We start from the raw sequence: 14,103 nt of genomic DNA on the forward strand, positions 1-14,103 counted from the left end.
TGATTGTTGGAACAGCCTCACTTCAGCATCTTTGCGAATTCTAGGGAAGGGGCCTTGTCTCTTTGTGTTTTTCACAGTGAATTTACTTATAATCTGCAGAGTTTACATTCATAGTTACATTCTTTTATTTAAAAAATGTATTTTTATTGATTTCAGAGAGGAGGGGAGAGGGAGAGAGAGAGATAGAAACATCAGTGATGAGAGAGAATCATTGATCGGCTGCCTCCTGCACGCCCCACATTGGGGATTGAGCCCACAACCCAGGCATGTACCCTGGCTGGAAATTGACCATGACCTCCTGGTTCATAGGTGGACGCTCAACCACTGAGCCACATTGGCCAGGTCAGAGTGTGTGTGTGTGTGTGTGTGTGTGTGTATTTCATAAAGGAAGGGAGAGAGAGAGATAGAAACATCAATGATGAAAGAGAATCATTGGTTGGCTGCCTCCTGCATGCCTGCTGATTGGGATCGAGCCTGCAACCTGGGCATGTGCCCTTGACTGAATTGAACCCAGGACCCTTCAGTCCCCAGGCTGATGCTCTATCCACATGAGCCAAACCATCCAGAGCAAGAGTTACATTCTTGATGAATAGTGTGAACTAGGTTCTTATAGGTCTAGACACTTGTAACAAACACTCCTAAAATCAAAAATAGCTTTTCACAATGTTTGCATTAGATTGGAGTTAGAAATAAACAAAGATACATTTCTTCCCATTTTCCTAACCTATGAATAGATATCAAGCATGTCACTAAATATTAGTTTTCTTTAAATGCCAAGTGCTCTCTCTAGAGCAGCTTCCTATCTAGGAATACTGTATATGGCCTGTGAAGCCCTTGACATCCCATTAGTGGTTTGACCTATGAAGATATTGACAGGATAAAAATCTTACTGAGTTTCCTGTGACCTGTAATACAACTGAAGTTCTTTCCCATAAGATGCTGGACAACAGTTGTGCAGGAATTACTCATTACACTTAAAAACATGTCCACATACATTTTACTTTTTGATGGGGAGCTATCCTGTGTGTGAAAGGAAGTTGTCAGAACAAATAATCCAGCTGTATGTGTTGTTATCAAGCAATATAACATATGACATGAACCCAATAGTTATTTTTACTTATACATCTTGTTATTGGGATCTTTTTCAGTGTTTTTAAAACATTATTTATCTGAAGTAAACATTTAAGTATGATTTTATGGGCTCACCCAAATTATATGTGAAGGAAAGTATTTGGGAAATTCTTGTGCAACTTCTTTAGTTAATGTTTTACTAAGTTATGAGAGTGAAGAAAAAGAAAGATTAGCCTTTTAAAATTAAACAAAGGAAATTTTTGAAAGGAGCCTTATCATGTGGGCAGGAAAGCTCTAATTTACTAAAATTTTTACAAATTCTTCCTGGGGAATGTCTTATATTGTGGTCTTTTATTTTGATTTTTGCATGACTAAAGACTACTGTAATTAAAGAAGTATTTTTGTTGCTGTAGTCTTTGGGGTAAGAATGGAAAAGGTAGTTAAATCTATTTTATAACACACTGAAGATAAAATTCCTTGATAAACTAAATACATTAAAATGAAAACAGGATCCAATTTAAAATAATTTATCACACTATGAAGCTCTATAAATTGTGAGTTAATATAGGCTTATTCTAGATTAATTAAATTTGTGATGCCTAATAAAATAAGCAGGTGTTCTTATGTGCCCATTAAAAATCTGTTTACATTTTTCTGATGACATTGCTCTATTTCCACATTCTTTTATTCTGAACTAGAGGCCCGTTGCACTAAGATTCGCACAATAGGCCTTCCTTCCCCTGGCTGCCGGCACCGGTTTTCCTCCGGCACCCAGGACCTAGGCCTTTGGGCCAAGCCTCTTCAGTCTTCAGTCTTCACTCCTGCCGGAGCCTTCAGTCTTCGCTCCGTACCTGTGTATGCAAATTAACCGCCATCTTTGTTGGGTTAATTTGCATAGTCACTCTGATTGGCTGGTGGGTGTAGCGGAGTGACACCAATTTGCATGTTTTTCTTTTATTAGTGATGCTGCCATGGTTCACTGAGAATGTTACTCAAATCAAATTTCCATTTCTAGGGTTATTTTGGTACAGTTAAATAAAAATCAATTTCTTTTAATAATTTTATGTATTTGACAATCAAAATGTCATGTGAATAGAGTTTTAAAATCACAGTTTTAATAAAACAAAATATTTTGACATATATTGGATTCACTTCTCCTACCTATAGGTAAATATATATGTAGTCATTTATATATGTATGTGAACTCTTTATTGAAGTATTAGATGTGTGCAAAAATTACATTTATATATGTATACAGATCAGTGAATTTTTACAGGATGAAATCACCTATCTAACCTGCACCTACATCAAGGAACAGAACATTATCAGCACCCCAGAAATCCCCCTTAATGTTTCTTTCTAAGTATTATCCACTCTTCCCTTTAAAGGTAACCATATCCTGACTTCTAAAGGCATAGATTAGTCTTTAGTTTTGCTTATTTTTGTTCTTTACATAAATGGAATTGTGCAGTATATATTCTTGACCTTACTTCTTTCACTCAACATTGTATTTGTGAGATTCACCACTTTGGTGCATGGTGTTATAGAGCCATTTATTTTCATTTCTATATTGTATTCTATCATATAAATGTTTCCCAACTCATTTATAGGTTCTATTTTTGATGGGCATTTGCGGAGTTTCTTTTTTGGTACTTTTATGCTGCTGTGGACTTTTTAGTGAACATGCAGATGCATTTCCTATGAGTGTACATATGTCCAGTTTTAGTGGATGCCAATTTATACTCCACCATCAGTATATGAAAGCGCCAGGTGTAGTTCCTGCAGGTCCTTGTGAACACTTGGTACTGTCCATTTTCACTGTAACCATTCTGATGGATGCATAGTGGTATCACTGAATTATATTGGTTTGTACTTCTCAGAAGATTCATGAAATTGAGCATTTGGATATTTTATATTTTTCAAATGTTCTCTTTTATTATATTTAAAGCATATTTTCAGACTTGTGCTTTGAATTTGGCAGAGAGAAAATGTCTCTTAATTCTTCTCTTTTGAATTTATCTGGAGGTAATAAGAAAATGAAACAATATAGAAATGAAATGAACAAAAGTCAAAAATCAAAAAAACACAATGAGAGAAGATGAAAGTAGGATGAATTCCTCATTTTTGTAGCTGGAGTCATCAATAAGGTTTATTTATTTATTTATTTTTAAAATATATTTTATTGATTTTTTTACAGAGAGGAAGGGAGAAGGGATAGAGAGCTAGAAACATCAGTCAGCTGCCTCCTGCACACTCCCCACTGGGGATGTGCCCAAGTTACATGCCCTTGACTGGACTCGAACCTGGGACCCTTGAGTCCACAGGCTAACGCTCTATCCACTGAGCCAAACCGGTTAGGGCATTAAGGTTTAAATAGTAGATAGATAATAGAAATATCAGTATTAAGATAGATAACTCTTATGGTCACACAGGAAAGCTCAGTTATATGATGTTTGCAAGGATGGACAAATATCTACCAGCTAATTCAAGGGGTAAGTAAACAGTGTAAAAACAGCATTATATGAGCTTCAAAAAGGCACTTTATCACAACAAAGAGTGCAATTCATAATTAGAATCAAGTATGATGTCAGCTTTCATAAAAGAAAAACAAAACTATAGGAAATGGCCACTTCTGAAGAGAAGACATAGAAATTGCCAATAAACATATGAAAAGATGTTCAAACTATCAGAGAAATGCCAATTAAAACCACAATGAGATATCAAGTCACACCTGTCAGAATGGCAATCATCAGTAAATCAATAAACGAATATTGGTGAAGATGTGGGGAAAAGGAAACCGTAGTGCACTATGGGTGGGAATGCCAACTAGTTCAGCCAGTATGGAAAATAGAATGAAGGTTAAAAAATTAAAAATGGAATTGCCTTATGGCCCAGCAGTTTCACTTCTGGTTATATATCCAAAGAAAGCAGAAACACTAATTTGAAAGAATACATGCACCCCTATATTTATTGCAGAGTTATTTCCAGTAGCCAAGATATGGAAGCAATGCAAGTGCCCATCAGTAGATGAGTGGATAAAAAGTATGGAACATACACTGAGTGGCCAAATTATTATGACCGGCCAGATTATTCTGACTACCCCATCAGTACTTCATTGACACTTCCAAAAATACTGAATATTGAAAACTTCCTAAGCAAATACTCTCAAGGTTTTTTATTATTATTATTTGCATAACTAATTCACTTCATTATACTGATGGGGTGGTCATAATAATCTGGCTGGTCATAATAATCGGCCACTCAGTGTATATACATGTATATTGGAATATTACCTGGCCATAAAAAAACAAAGAATGAAATCTTGCCACTTGTGACAGCATGGATGGCCCTATAGGGTGTTAAGCTAAGTGAAATAAGTCAGTCAGAGAAAGACAAATACCATGTAATTTCACTTATATGTGGAATCTAAAGAGCAAAATAAATGAACAAACAAAATAGAAATACGCAGAGAGAACAGACTGATGGCGCCAGAGGAACGTGTGTTGGGGAGATGGTAAAAAAGGTGAAGAGATTTAGAACTATAAATCGGTAGTTACAAAATAGTCACAGGGATGTAAAGTCCAGCGCAGGGAATATAGTCAATAATATTGCAATAAATATGTATGGTGCCAGGTGGGTACTTGAAATATTGAGGGTAATACTTTGTAAATGATTGTCTGTCTACTATGCTGTATACCTGAAGCTAATACAAAACAATATTGAATGTAAACTGATAGAGAAATAAAGTAAAAAATAATAATAATGAAACAAATAGAAAAAAAAACCTGTAGGAAATTGCAGGAGACAGAGCCATATACATATTTGTCACAGGGAACTTGTATTCCTCTTTCTCATTTTATGAGAGCTCACGTAGACAAAAATAAGCGAAGACAGCATGTTTACATTGCATAATAAAAATGTGCTGGAATCATTACAAACCAGGAAAAAGATTGCCAACTCATGCAACAAAAGACTACTTTTCTTATGAGAAGTGCTATTAAAAACTAGAAAGATTATGATCCAACTGAAAAGTGAATGGGAGATTATGAGCATAATTCATAGGGAAAAAGTTACAAATGGCCTCTAAACATCTGGAAATATGCTCAATGTAATTTGAAATATAGCAATGCAAATATTAAGAATAGTGAAATAAATATGTATATGTAAATAGATACATAGTTATCAAGCTGTGCATTTTACTACATGTAAATTATACCTCAAGGTTCTTAAAAAACAAGGAGATGCCCTTTTCACCTCACATGGTCAGAAATCAAACCCTTGATTGGACAGTATATTGGCAAGGGTTGGAGGCAGGAGTTTCTTGTATATGTCGTTAGTAGAGTTGATATTGCTGAAGTTTTGATGTAGTATTACTCTTGATTTAACACATAAACTTAATATGAGTATATTTTAATCCTGAACACTTTTCCTCAGAAAAGACACTTTGCAAAGAATAAGTTAATTGTAAAAGTTTTAGTTTTACCAAAGATTTCTTTTAGAAAGGACTTAGGTAGGTCTTTATTTATGTGTGCTTTAAAATAATTTTCCAAAAGTTATGGTGATCAGAAATATATGGTGCATATATTTAATCAGTTATCATCTACTGAGTTGATGGTGTGGTAGGAATGTTTTAGCTTTGATTGCAGATGAAACATTCTAACAGTGGAGTCTTTAAAATGAACCATGCTATAAAGGGGGTTACTAATTGTTTTAAAAATTGTCAACCATATACAATGATGCAGTAATTATAATATCTGCCACTTGGATTTCTTCAATGAAAAATACTTGAGTATCATCTGTGTGTAAGACAACATGGACATGTTACGTGCAGCGATGTTGAAGTAATGTGTTAGCAAAGCTTCTTTTCCTCCACTAAGGATGAATTTGATCTGGAGTTAACTTGCTGGTTTTATTCTCTGTACACTGGATAAAAGTGGGATGCCAGCTGTATAACCAGGCAGCATCTCTAATGATAAAAATACCCCCCACTTGGTGAAGTGCATCTGGATTAGGATGAACTCTATATAAGCTATAAATGTGCTGCTGAGAAGCCTTAGCTTTGGGTTTCCTTGAGAGCAGAGAATCTTGTAATAGGTGTGTTCCTTGTGGAGACCCTGGAGGATATGCCTATGACATTGTTACAAGAGATGTTGGTTCCCCACACATGTCTCCATCCCTCAAGAAGTCCAAAGACAGTACTCCTGGACAGCTGTGGGGACTACTGCAGAGAGCACATGGTACCTTGCCCTGCCCTGCTGGCCGCTCTGCCTTCTGCTCAGTACGTAGATGCCAAGAGTGGCCCATGGTAGTCTTGTTAGTCTGAATGTTTAACTGAGCCTAGTAAGATCACCTCATGGGAATTATATTTGTTCTAATTGAAATTGAAAAGTAAATAGTAATGAAAAAAATATTCAGCCTCTGAGGAAGACAGCTTGGCTATTAAAAAAATCATACAAATTTCCCCTTAGGAATTTATTCTGTTGATACGACCATGCATACTGAAGGCAGCGAGTATAGGGATAGTCATTGTAGCATTGCTGGTAGAGCAGAAGATTAGAAAAAACTGCATTTCCATTAATAGTAGAGCACTGACATAAATTATAGAATATCCATACAATTCCGCTCAGTGGTGGAATTGGAATTGTTAAAAAGAATGAAGTGGTTTTATTTGTACTGAATTTCCCCCAAGATATATTGTTAAGTGAAAAAGGCAATAATCAGAATGGTGTTCATGTTTCAAAATAATCAGCAAAAACATGCATGAATATGACCAGAATAACTGCAAGTTTACACAGCAAATTGGATAGAGGTGGTTCCCTGTGGGAAGGGGAGGGAGCAAGACCCCCTTTATTCTTTCTTATGGTATCTGAGGAAGCACCGTGTCCTACCTATCAGATGAGTTACAATACTTAAAGCCCCTGTGTGCCCCACCCCAACCCAACCCACCTGGCTTCATTTGCCTCTCCCTTCTCTATCTGCCTTCTTCTTCCCAGTTCTAACCCGATTTTGGTGTTTATTGTTCTCATATCCAACTTTATACTTTGAGCAACATGGGTGAGGAAGTGGATAAATAGATTGTGGTGGAGCCATACCGTACATAGGATATCACCCAGCAATGAAAATAAATGCGTTTTCTTTGCATGTGCCAACATGGTTGGATTTCAGAAGCCTGTGGCTGAACAAGACTTAAGCTTTTTATATTTTGAATTATTGTAGTTTGTGCATATTCAAAGTGAACAATTTTTTTAGGTCCTAGGTATTTAGGTCATACTTGATTTTGGGAAAATGTTAGTTATGTTACATGTATAGCTGTTTCTCACTTTGCTTATTTGTGTTGCAGATGTAGGTGTACCAGGCTACCATGGTTTTGAATATTATGGGATATGTAGCCCATGCAGTAAAGACTTGGTGGCGTGACTGACACTTTTTGGGGGGTCTGGGACAATACTTTTTACTGCTATTTAATAGTTTATTTGACAGTTTCTGGTAATTTACTGTATCCTTCCTCTAGATTATTGCTGTTGACTAATTGCTGCTTTCTTATGTTTTAAATCGTAGATTGCCCTTTTAGATTCCCCCACAGCCTTAAGTATGGAGGAAAAACTTCAGCAGAATGAAGCAAGAGTAAGTGATACCTTGATTTCTTGTTATTTTAAAATCATAACTTTCACTATTATTTTAAGGACATGCTTTTTAGTTCTTGCCATTTGAGACTCATTTTCTTTCTTCATTACACTTAACATTCCCCACCCCAGCTGTGATAAATTTTAAAGAAGGACACTAGTTGACTTTTTATGTATCTCACCATGTTCTCTGACTGACTAGATGGGGTCTGTCAGGCACATGATGAAGTGCAACTGAAATTCACACGCAGACGGTAGGGATGAAACAGGCCTCTGGGCCTTCAGAGCGGACAGGAGGCCTGCGTGGAGAGCGGCCCTGCTCAGCATTCCTGAAACAGCAGTGGTCCCCCTGGCTTAGCCACAGCTACAGCAGGTCCACCCTTTCGGGGGTTTTTTTCGTTCTTTTACTTTGTTTTCAAAGGGAAATGCAGCGCTTGGGGGACTGTGAGATGCACTAGGTAGATGCTTAGTTTCTCTTTAGCGAGGTGAGGTCTGAGGCAGGGACAGAGCGGCAGTGAGCGACTGGAAGAGAGGTTATCCAGAGAGCTGTTGCAGGCTGAAGCCAGGTGTGTGTGTGTGTATCTATCTATCTATCTATCTATCTATCTATCTATCTATCTATCTAGATATATTTATTTATTATTTATTATTTTTTTAAAGTATATTTTTATTCAGAGAGGAAGGGAGAGGGAGAGGTAGAAACATCAATGATGAGAGAGAATCATTGATCGGCTGCCTCCTGCACGCCCCCTCCTGGGGATTGAGCCTGCAACCCAGGCATGTGCTCTGACTGGGAATTGAACCGTGACCTCTTGATTCATAGGTTGATGCTCAACCAGTGAACCACACTGGCCGGGCAAATAGCCCTGTTTGAAAAGAGAAATGGGCATTAAGAACATACTTTGGATTGGATTTTGTTTATTGTTCTGAATGGGTAAAACAGACTGAGAAAGAAAACTGGATTCTCTTGGTGAAGCTCCTTCAAGAATACACAATATTGAAAATATAAATTGGGTTGTTGTTAGGAACTTGTTGACACTTCCCTGGGTAATTATGATGAATACTTTGATGATAATAGCACTAGTAATATCATTAGTTTTTTTAATCCCTATTTTTCTCATGAAATTTTGTATTTAGTACTTCATATTTTAATTTTGAGTGCTTTGAAATGTCTGGATCTAACCTTAAATTTTTTCTTAATAGTAGTTTTCAGGAATACCTAGCAACTTAATAGAAACCAATATACATTTAAATTTGAATGCACTATACATGCTGTGACAGAAATGACTGCCTATCTCATAACATTTTCTAAATTATCACCTATTTTTTGCTGACCTTTTAAAATTGTTTGCCATCTACTTGGCTACAAATCTTTATTACTTGATCACATTGTTAGAGGTGATATCATATGTTTTCATTTTTCTTAATTTTATAAATTGAGATTATTTGCTTTAAATTCAATAGTAAAATAAACCCAAGGCATACTGACCATTTGTTTAAAGCTGGAATTATTTGATTGAATTGGAAAATAATTGATTGGCTTATGTTTCTTCAGGGAGGTCATATATGTTGGTGAAATATAGAAGCATTTATTGTTGAGTGCGTAGTGTTTCTCAGGTAAATTACTAGTGAGAATCTGTTCATTTATTACTATAAATTAGTAAATTCAGCACATTGATCTCTCCCCTTCTGTAGGGAGAAAAGGCATGAGAACATGTCCTCTCTGAAAGCTTTTGCAAAACAAAAGCCCTGAGAGCTATGTGCATTTACTGCTGTCAGAGCCTGTGCAGTTGGCATCACTCATGTGATGAAGGATTGGAGTGTACAACCAGTTCCAGACAGATAGGACAGTCTTACCAAATCATTAAAAACAAGCAAAAACAAAGCTAGAGAGGCTCTGTCAGGTTTCTTTTTTTCTTTCTTTTCTTTTTTAGCAAAAGATGAGAGACTTTGACATTCTAGTAAAAAGGGAGAAACATTATTAACTTAGATGTTGTACATCCCTGATAGAAGTAAATTGAGGAGTAGAAGGAATGGCCAGTTCAATTTAGATGCATGGGATATGTTTTGGTTTTCCTCTGGGATAAACTGTGAGTTCAGTTCCTCCATTTCTCCTCAGTTGCAAACACTTTGAGGAAGATTGCAGACATGAATGCCCTTTCCTGTTACTATACTTGATATTAAGTGTGTGGAAAGGATCTCCCTCTGTGTGGTGACAGTACAAGCAGATGTATTCGGTGCATTCACTTTGACCTGGTGAAATAAGGCACCTTATCAGAGGGAAGACCGGGAGGTGCCCGTGGGACGGTCTGCCGTGGGCAGTGGGGAGGTGGCAGGAGTGCTGGGGGAAAGAGGGGAAAAGGCTTTAAAAGCACGTGTTCCCCCCGCTCTGCCTCTTGGAGTCACTCTCTTTCAGCCCTAGATATACCCCTTTTCATAGAACATATTGTTCATTCATTCTTTTTCCTATCTTTTCATAAGGAATCATTGTTTGCTTCTTAATGATTTACTCATGAGGATTATTTTAAAAGTTTAACTTTGAGAAGCCACTTCCAGTCTTGCTTTGTTGGACAGCTGGACACATTTTCTTCCCTAGTTTCAGCAGACTGGAAAGAAACTGATTCTTATCAAAAGATTTTTTGCTTTTACTAAGAGTCAATTAAAGAGCCCCCCCCCCCCCTTTTAAAGATAGAATGAGCTTTGTAAGCCCTATTAATTAGCTACAAAAGCAGATTATCTCCTAAAAAGAAAACTGCAGCATCCCAGGCGATTTAATCACACATGTAATGAGAAAGAAAAGTCAGTCATTATTTCTTAGGGCCTAAATTATAATCAGGAAAAATTAACCTATTTAATGTAGGATGAGATCAGCCATTTGATTTATATTTGGTGATGGTTCTTTCAGGGCTAGAAATTGCCATGCAATTTAAAACATTATAGTACATCCTTTCATAAAGCTATGAAAGTTGGAAACTTTCTATAAGAAAATCACAATATATTTTTATGGAGCAATCACATATGTATATTTTTTTCTTTTAGGTTCAAGAATTGACCAAGGAATGGACAAATAAGTGGAATGAGACGCAAAATATTTTGAAAGTAAGGACTATAAAAAGGTGCCTTAATTTTACTATGCTGGTTTAAATAGGTAAAACTTCCTTTTTTTTCAAATATGGCTGTTGTGTGCTTTGCTGAAGGTAAGGTCGTGGAGCTGATTAGTGACTCTTCGGGGCCTGGGGTTCTGGTTTGGTTTTGGAGAAATGGGAGAGGGAGCTATTAGAGCTGTGTGTGTTTTAACCCGTGGAGGTGATGTTGATCCCTGAGGTGTTTGCTTTTACTTGGAGTTTTTCCATTTTTGACTCAGCACATATTAAACTCCATTTAATATTCCACTTTGCCTTTCTGCTTTTGTTAAATGCAGTATAAGGGATGTGTTAAATTAAATAAAACAACCACAGAAAACTTCCCATGGCAATATTGTTGAATAGGTGTACAGAGCCATGGTTAGATTTCAGAAACTCCTAAGCCAGTGATTTCTTATTGGAATTTTTTTCTGTATGTCTCAAGGGTTAGACACCGATAGTCTGCATATTTGGCAAGACTTGTGAAAGGACACCATTTTCCATACTCTGCTTCAAAGTACATGTTTCCTTATGTTCCCTTTTTGCTGAGTGGATCGAAACTCTGTGCCGTCTGTAGAGGGTCAGCAGCACAAGGTTTGGGGTTCAGAATTGAATTTCGTGCTTTGATTGGATCTGTCTGACTTGATGCATGAGAGACTGTGATCCAGAGACTGTGGAATCCTAGGCTTGTTTTTGAGGCCCCCTCTCATATTAGCCAGGCTTCACATCTTGGCAGAAACCCTAATTTGGATCCACTTCACATGAAAATGGGGCACCGAGCTACCCTTTCATGGGGGTAAACTTTTGAAGGCTTGGCTCGCCATTCAGTTGTGTGTCTAAATCAGGGGTGGGCAAACTTTTTGACTCGAGGGCCACAATGGGTTCTTAAACTGGACCGGAGGGCCGGAACAAAAGTATGGATGGAATGTTTGTGTGAACTAATATAAAACAAAGTAAACATCATTACATAAAAGGGTATGGTCTTTTTTTTTTTTTTTTTAGTTTTATTCATTTCAAACGGGCCGGATCCGGCCCACGGGCCGTAGTTTGCCCACAGCTGGTCTAAACCCTCTCTTGAAAAGTGGGGTCAGCCTTGTTACATAAGGTTCTCCATGTACCATTTCTGCAGCTCGTTCTGCTCTGGGGGTTAACGGACTGTTTCTCATGAAGCCAGAGGTTGTGCTGCAATCTCCGTGGTGGTGGGTTGTGATGGTCCTGGGCTTTCTTTTCTTTCCTTCTGGTTATGATGATAATATATTATTTCCTCAGCTTCTCCTTTGTTGAGAGATTTTTTGTGCAGGAAACTGAACAAAGACCTGATTCACATTTTAGAATAGTCAGGTATGGAGTAAGCACCACCAAAGATGTGAATGTTTTTCATCGTTTAAGTGGCATCAACCATCCTGAGTGATGCCACAGCCCAGGCTATGAATCCAAGTCGTTTGACCTTTCATGGCACGATGTACACTTTGCTCAGTAAATTGCCAAAGAGAGAGGGCTCAGATCCGTTCCATTTAGGGAACAGAGAGAGCAAATAGTTAGCTATTTGAAAAGTCATCCGTGTACATAGTGCCCGTTAGCACAGGAGGGACTGCAGCAGTGAACTGAAGGACTTCTGCCTCACCTCCCCGCTGCCCAGCCTCTCCTGCTGCTGCAGTCGGGGTTGTGGTTTCTGCAAAGAGATCCTCCTGGAGCGCCACTGTGCTGAACCCGGAACTTTCTCTTTTGCTTTTTTCCTGTGGACGCCGACACTAAAATCTTTCTCCAGTTCCAATTCTATTTTTAAAAAATAAATTCTATTATTTTTTTTCACTTTTCAGATGAGGAAAATCGAAATGTGGCATGTGCTGGGGGCTAAAGGTTAGGAGAAAGGCGGATGCTGTTGCAAGTTGTTCCCTTCTTTTGACCTTGCGAGCCCTCTTAGGGTTTCTCTGCTGGTGTCTGTGCTTTCAGCCTGCAGTTGTTTTCTGCTCACCTGTGATAAGGGCTGTCCTCATCTCTTCCCGGAAGACCGTGCCTGAGGGTGAAGAAGAGGGCTACTCAGATGTTTTTGAAAACATTCTGTGGAAATTGATGGGGAAAGTGTTACCGGATGAATCTGAATGGGTTTATATCTGTGTGGTTTGAATAATCCTTTCCCATATTTCTGCCATCTTGCCATCTTACCCTTCAATGATGCTACATAGAACCCATTCCAACCCAGTGGCTTAAAACAACATTTATTTTCTCAGGCTTGTATAGATTGGCTGTGGGTTGCCTGCTCAAGTAGGCTTGGCCAGGCTGTGGCTTCCAGGTTGTCTGCACATGTCTCTCTCCTCTAACCAGCTGGTTGTCCAGAGCATGCTCTTGGCCAAGGTACAAGCAGGCAGGCCTCGTTATGCAAACACATTTCAAGCTTCTGTTTACATCATGTCTGCTAGCATCCCATAGCAAATCGCTTGGCTGAACTGAAAGTCAAGGGGGAAAGAATTGTATCTCGCCTATTCAGGCCATGGCAAGGGTGTAAACGCATGAGCCCTCTTTGAGATCAGTGGTCTACTCTGTACACACTGTGTTAGAATATGAATCTTTTCAGTTCCTGGAACATTTTTTTTTTTTTTTTTTGTAGAGGCAGGCCAGTGAAGCACTACATCTCCAGGACTAGCTTCTTTTCATCAGGACCCGGCTGTTTACTCTGCCAGTTTGTTAATTATTATTCCTTCCAAGCCCCAATTCTAAACATCCAGGGAGAGACCTCTGGGGAGAAGACTGATGAGAGCAAAATACCCTGGGCATTAGAGGGAGATACAGGGACCAGTTTGGTGTTTCTTGGCACAGTAAGAACCTGTCTTGTTCCTTTTTCTTGCCCAACTTTATTATGTTTTTTATAGTTTAATATTTTTATTTTTATATGTCCTTAAATTTTTTAATTACAGTTTACATTAAATATTATTTTGTGTTGTTGCCCAACTCATAGGAGGAGACTCATAGCTATTGTTTGTAGAGAGGACTAAGGGAAGAGTATAACCCATCTTCTCAGCCACCAGAGTGAGCTTCATAATTGTTGAGCTGTCTGTGCTGAGTACTTATATTTCCTGTTCCAGTTCTGAGACTTGAGACTAGTTTGTCAGCGTGCATCGTGAGCAGTTGCTTCCGGAATATACGGGAGCCCATCCATGCAGGGTAAGGAGTCTCAAGTTGGTGTGGAAGGCAAAGGTCCTTTAAAGTCTGAGTTTACTCTAAAAGTCCCTTCATTTCCCAGGAAATCACCAGATCCTGAGCCCTGGGATGCTCAAAAGCTAAGGAGT

General features: G+C 38.2%; 1 protein-coding gene across 3 annotated transcripts in view; it reads left to right on the plus strand.

The window, feature by feature from the left end:
* KIF16B (kinesin family member 16B) overlaps positions 1-14,103 on the plus strand; it is a gene marked incomplete at its 3' end in the record, with an annotated part of 271,444 nt that overhangs the window by 51,259 nt on the left and 206,082 nt on the right. For all 3 annotated transcript variants that reach the window (XM_081097230.1, XM_081097231.1, XM_081097229.1), the window contains exons 11-12: positions 7,630-7,695; positions 10,734-10,793. In XM_081097230.1, the coding sequence (XP_080953356.1) occupies positions 7,630-7,695; positions 10,734-10,793 (126 nt within the window). The remainder of the gene's footprint in view (positions 1-7,629; positions 7,696-10,733; positions 10,794-14,103) is intronic.

The sequence above is a fragment of the Myotis nattereri genome (genome assembly GCF_964212035.1).
Source record: "Myotis nattereri genome assembly, chromosome: 8".
In the NCBI taxonomy this organism is placed as follows: domain Eukaryota; kingdom Metazoa; phylum Chordata; class Mammalia; order Chiroptera; family Vespertilionidae; genus Myotis; species Myotis nattereri.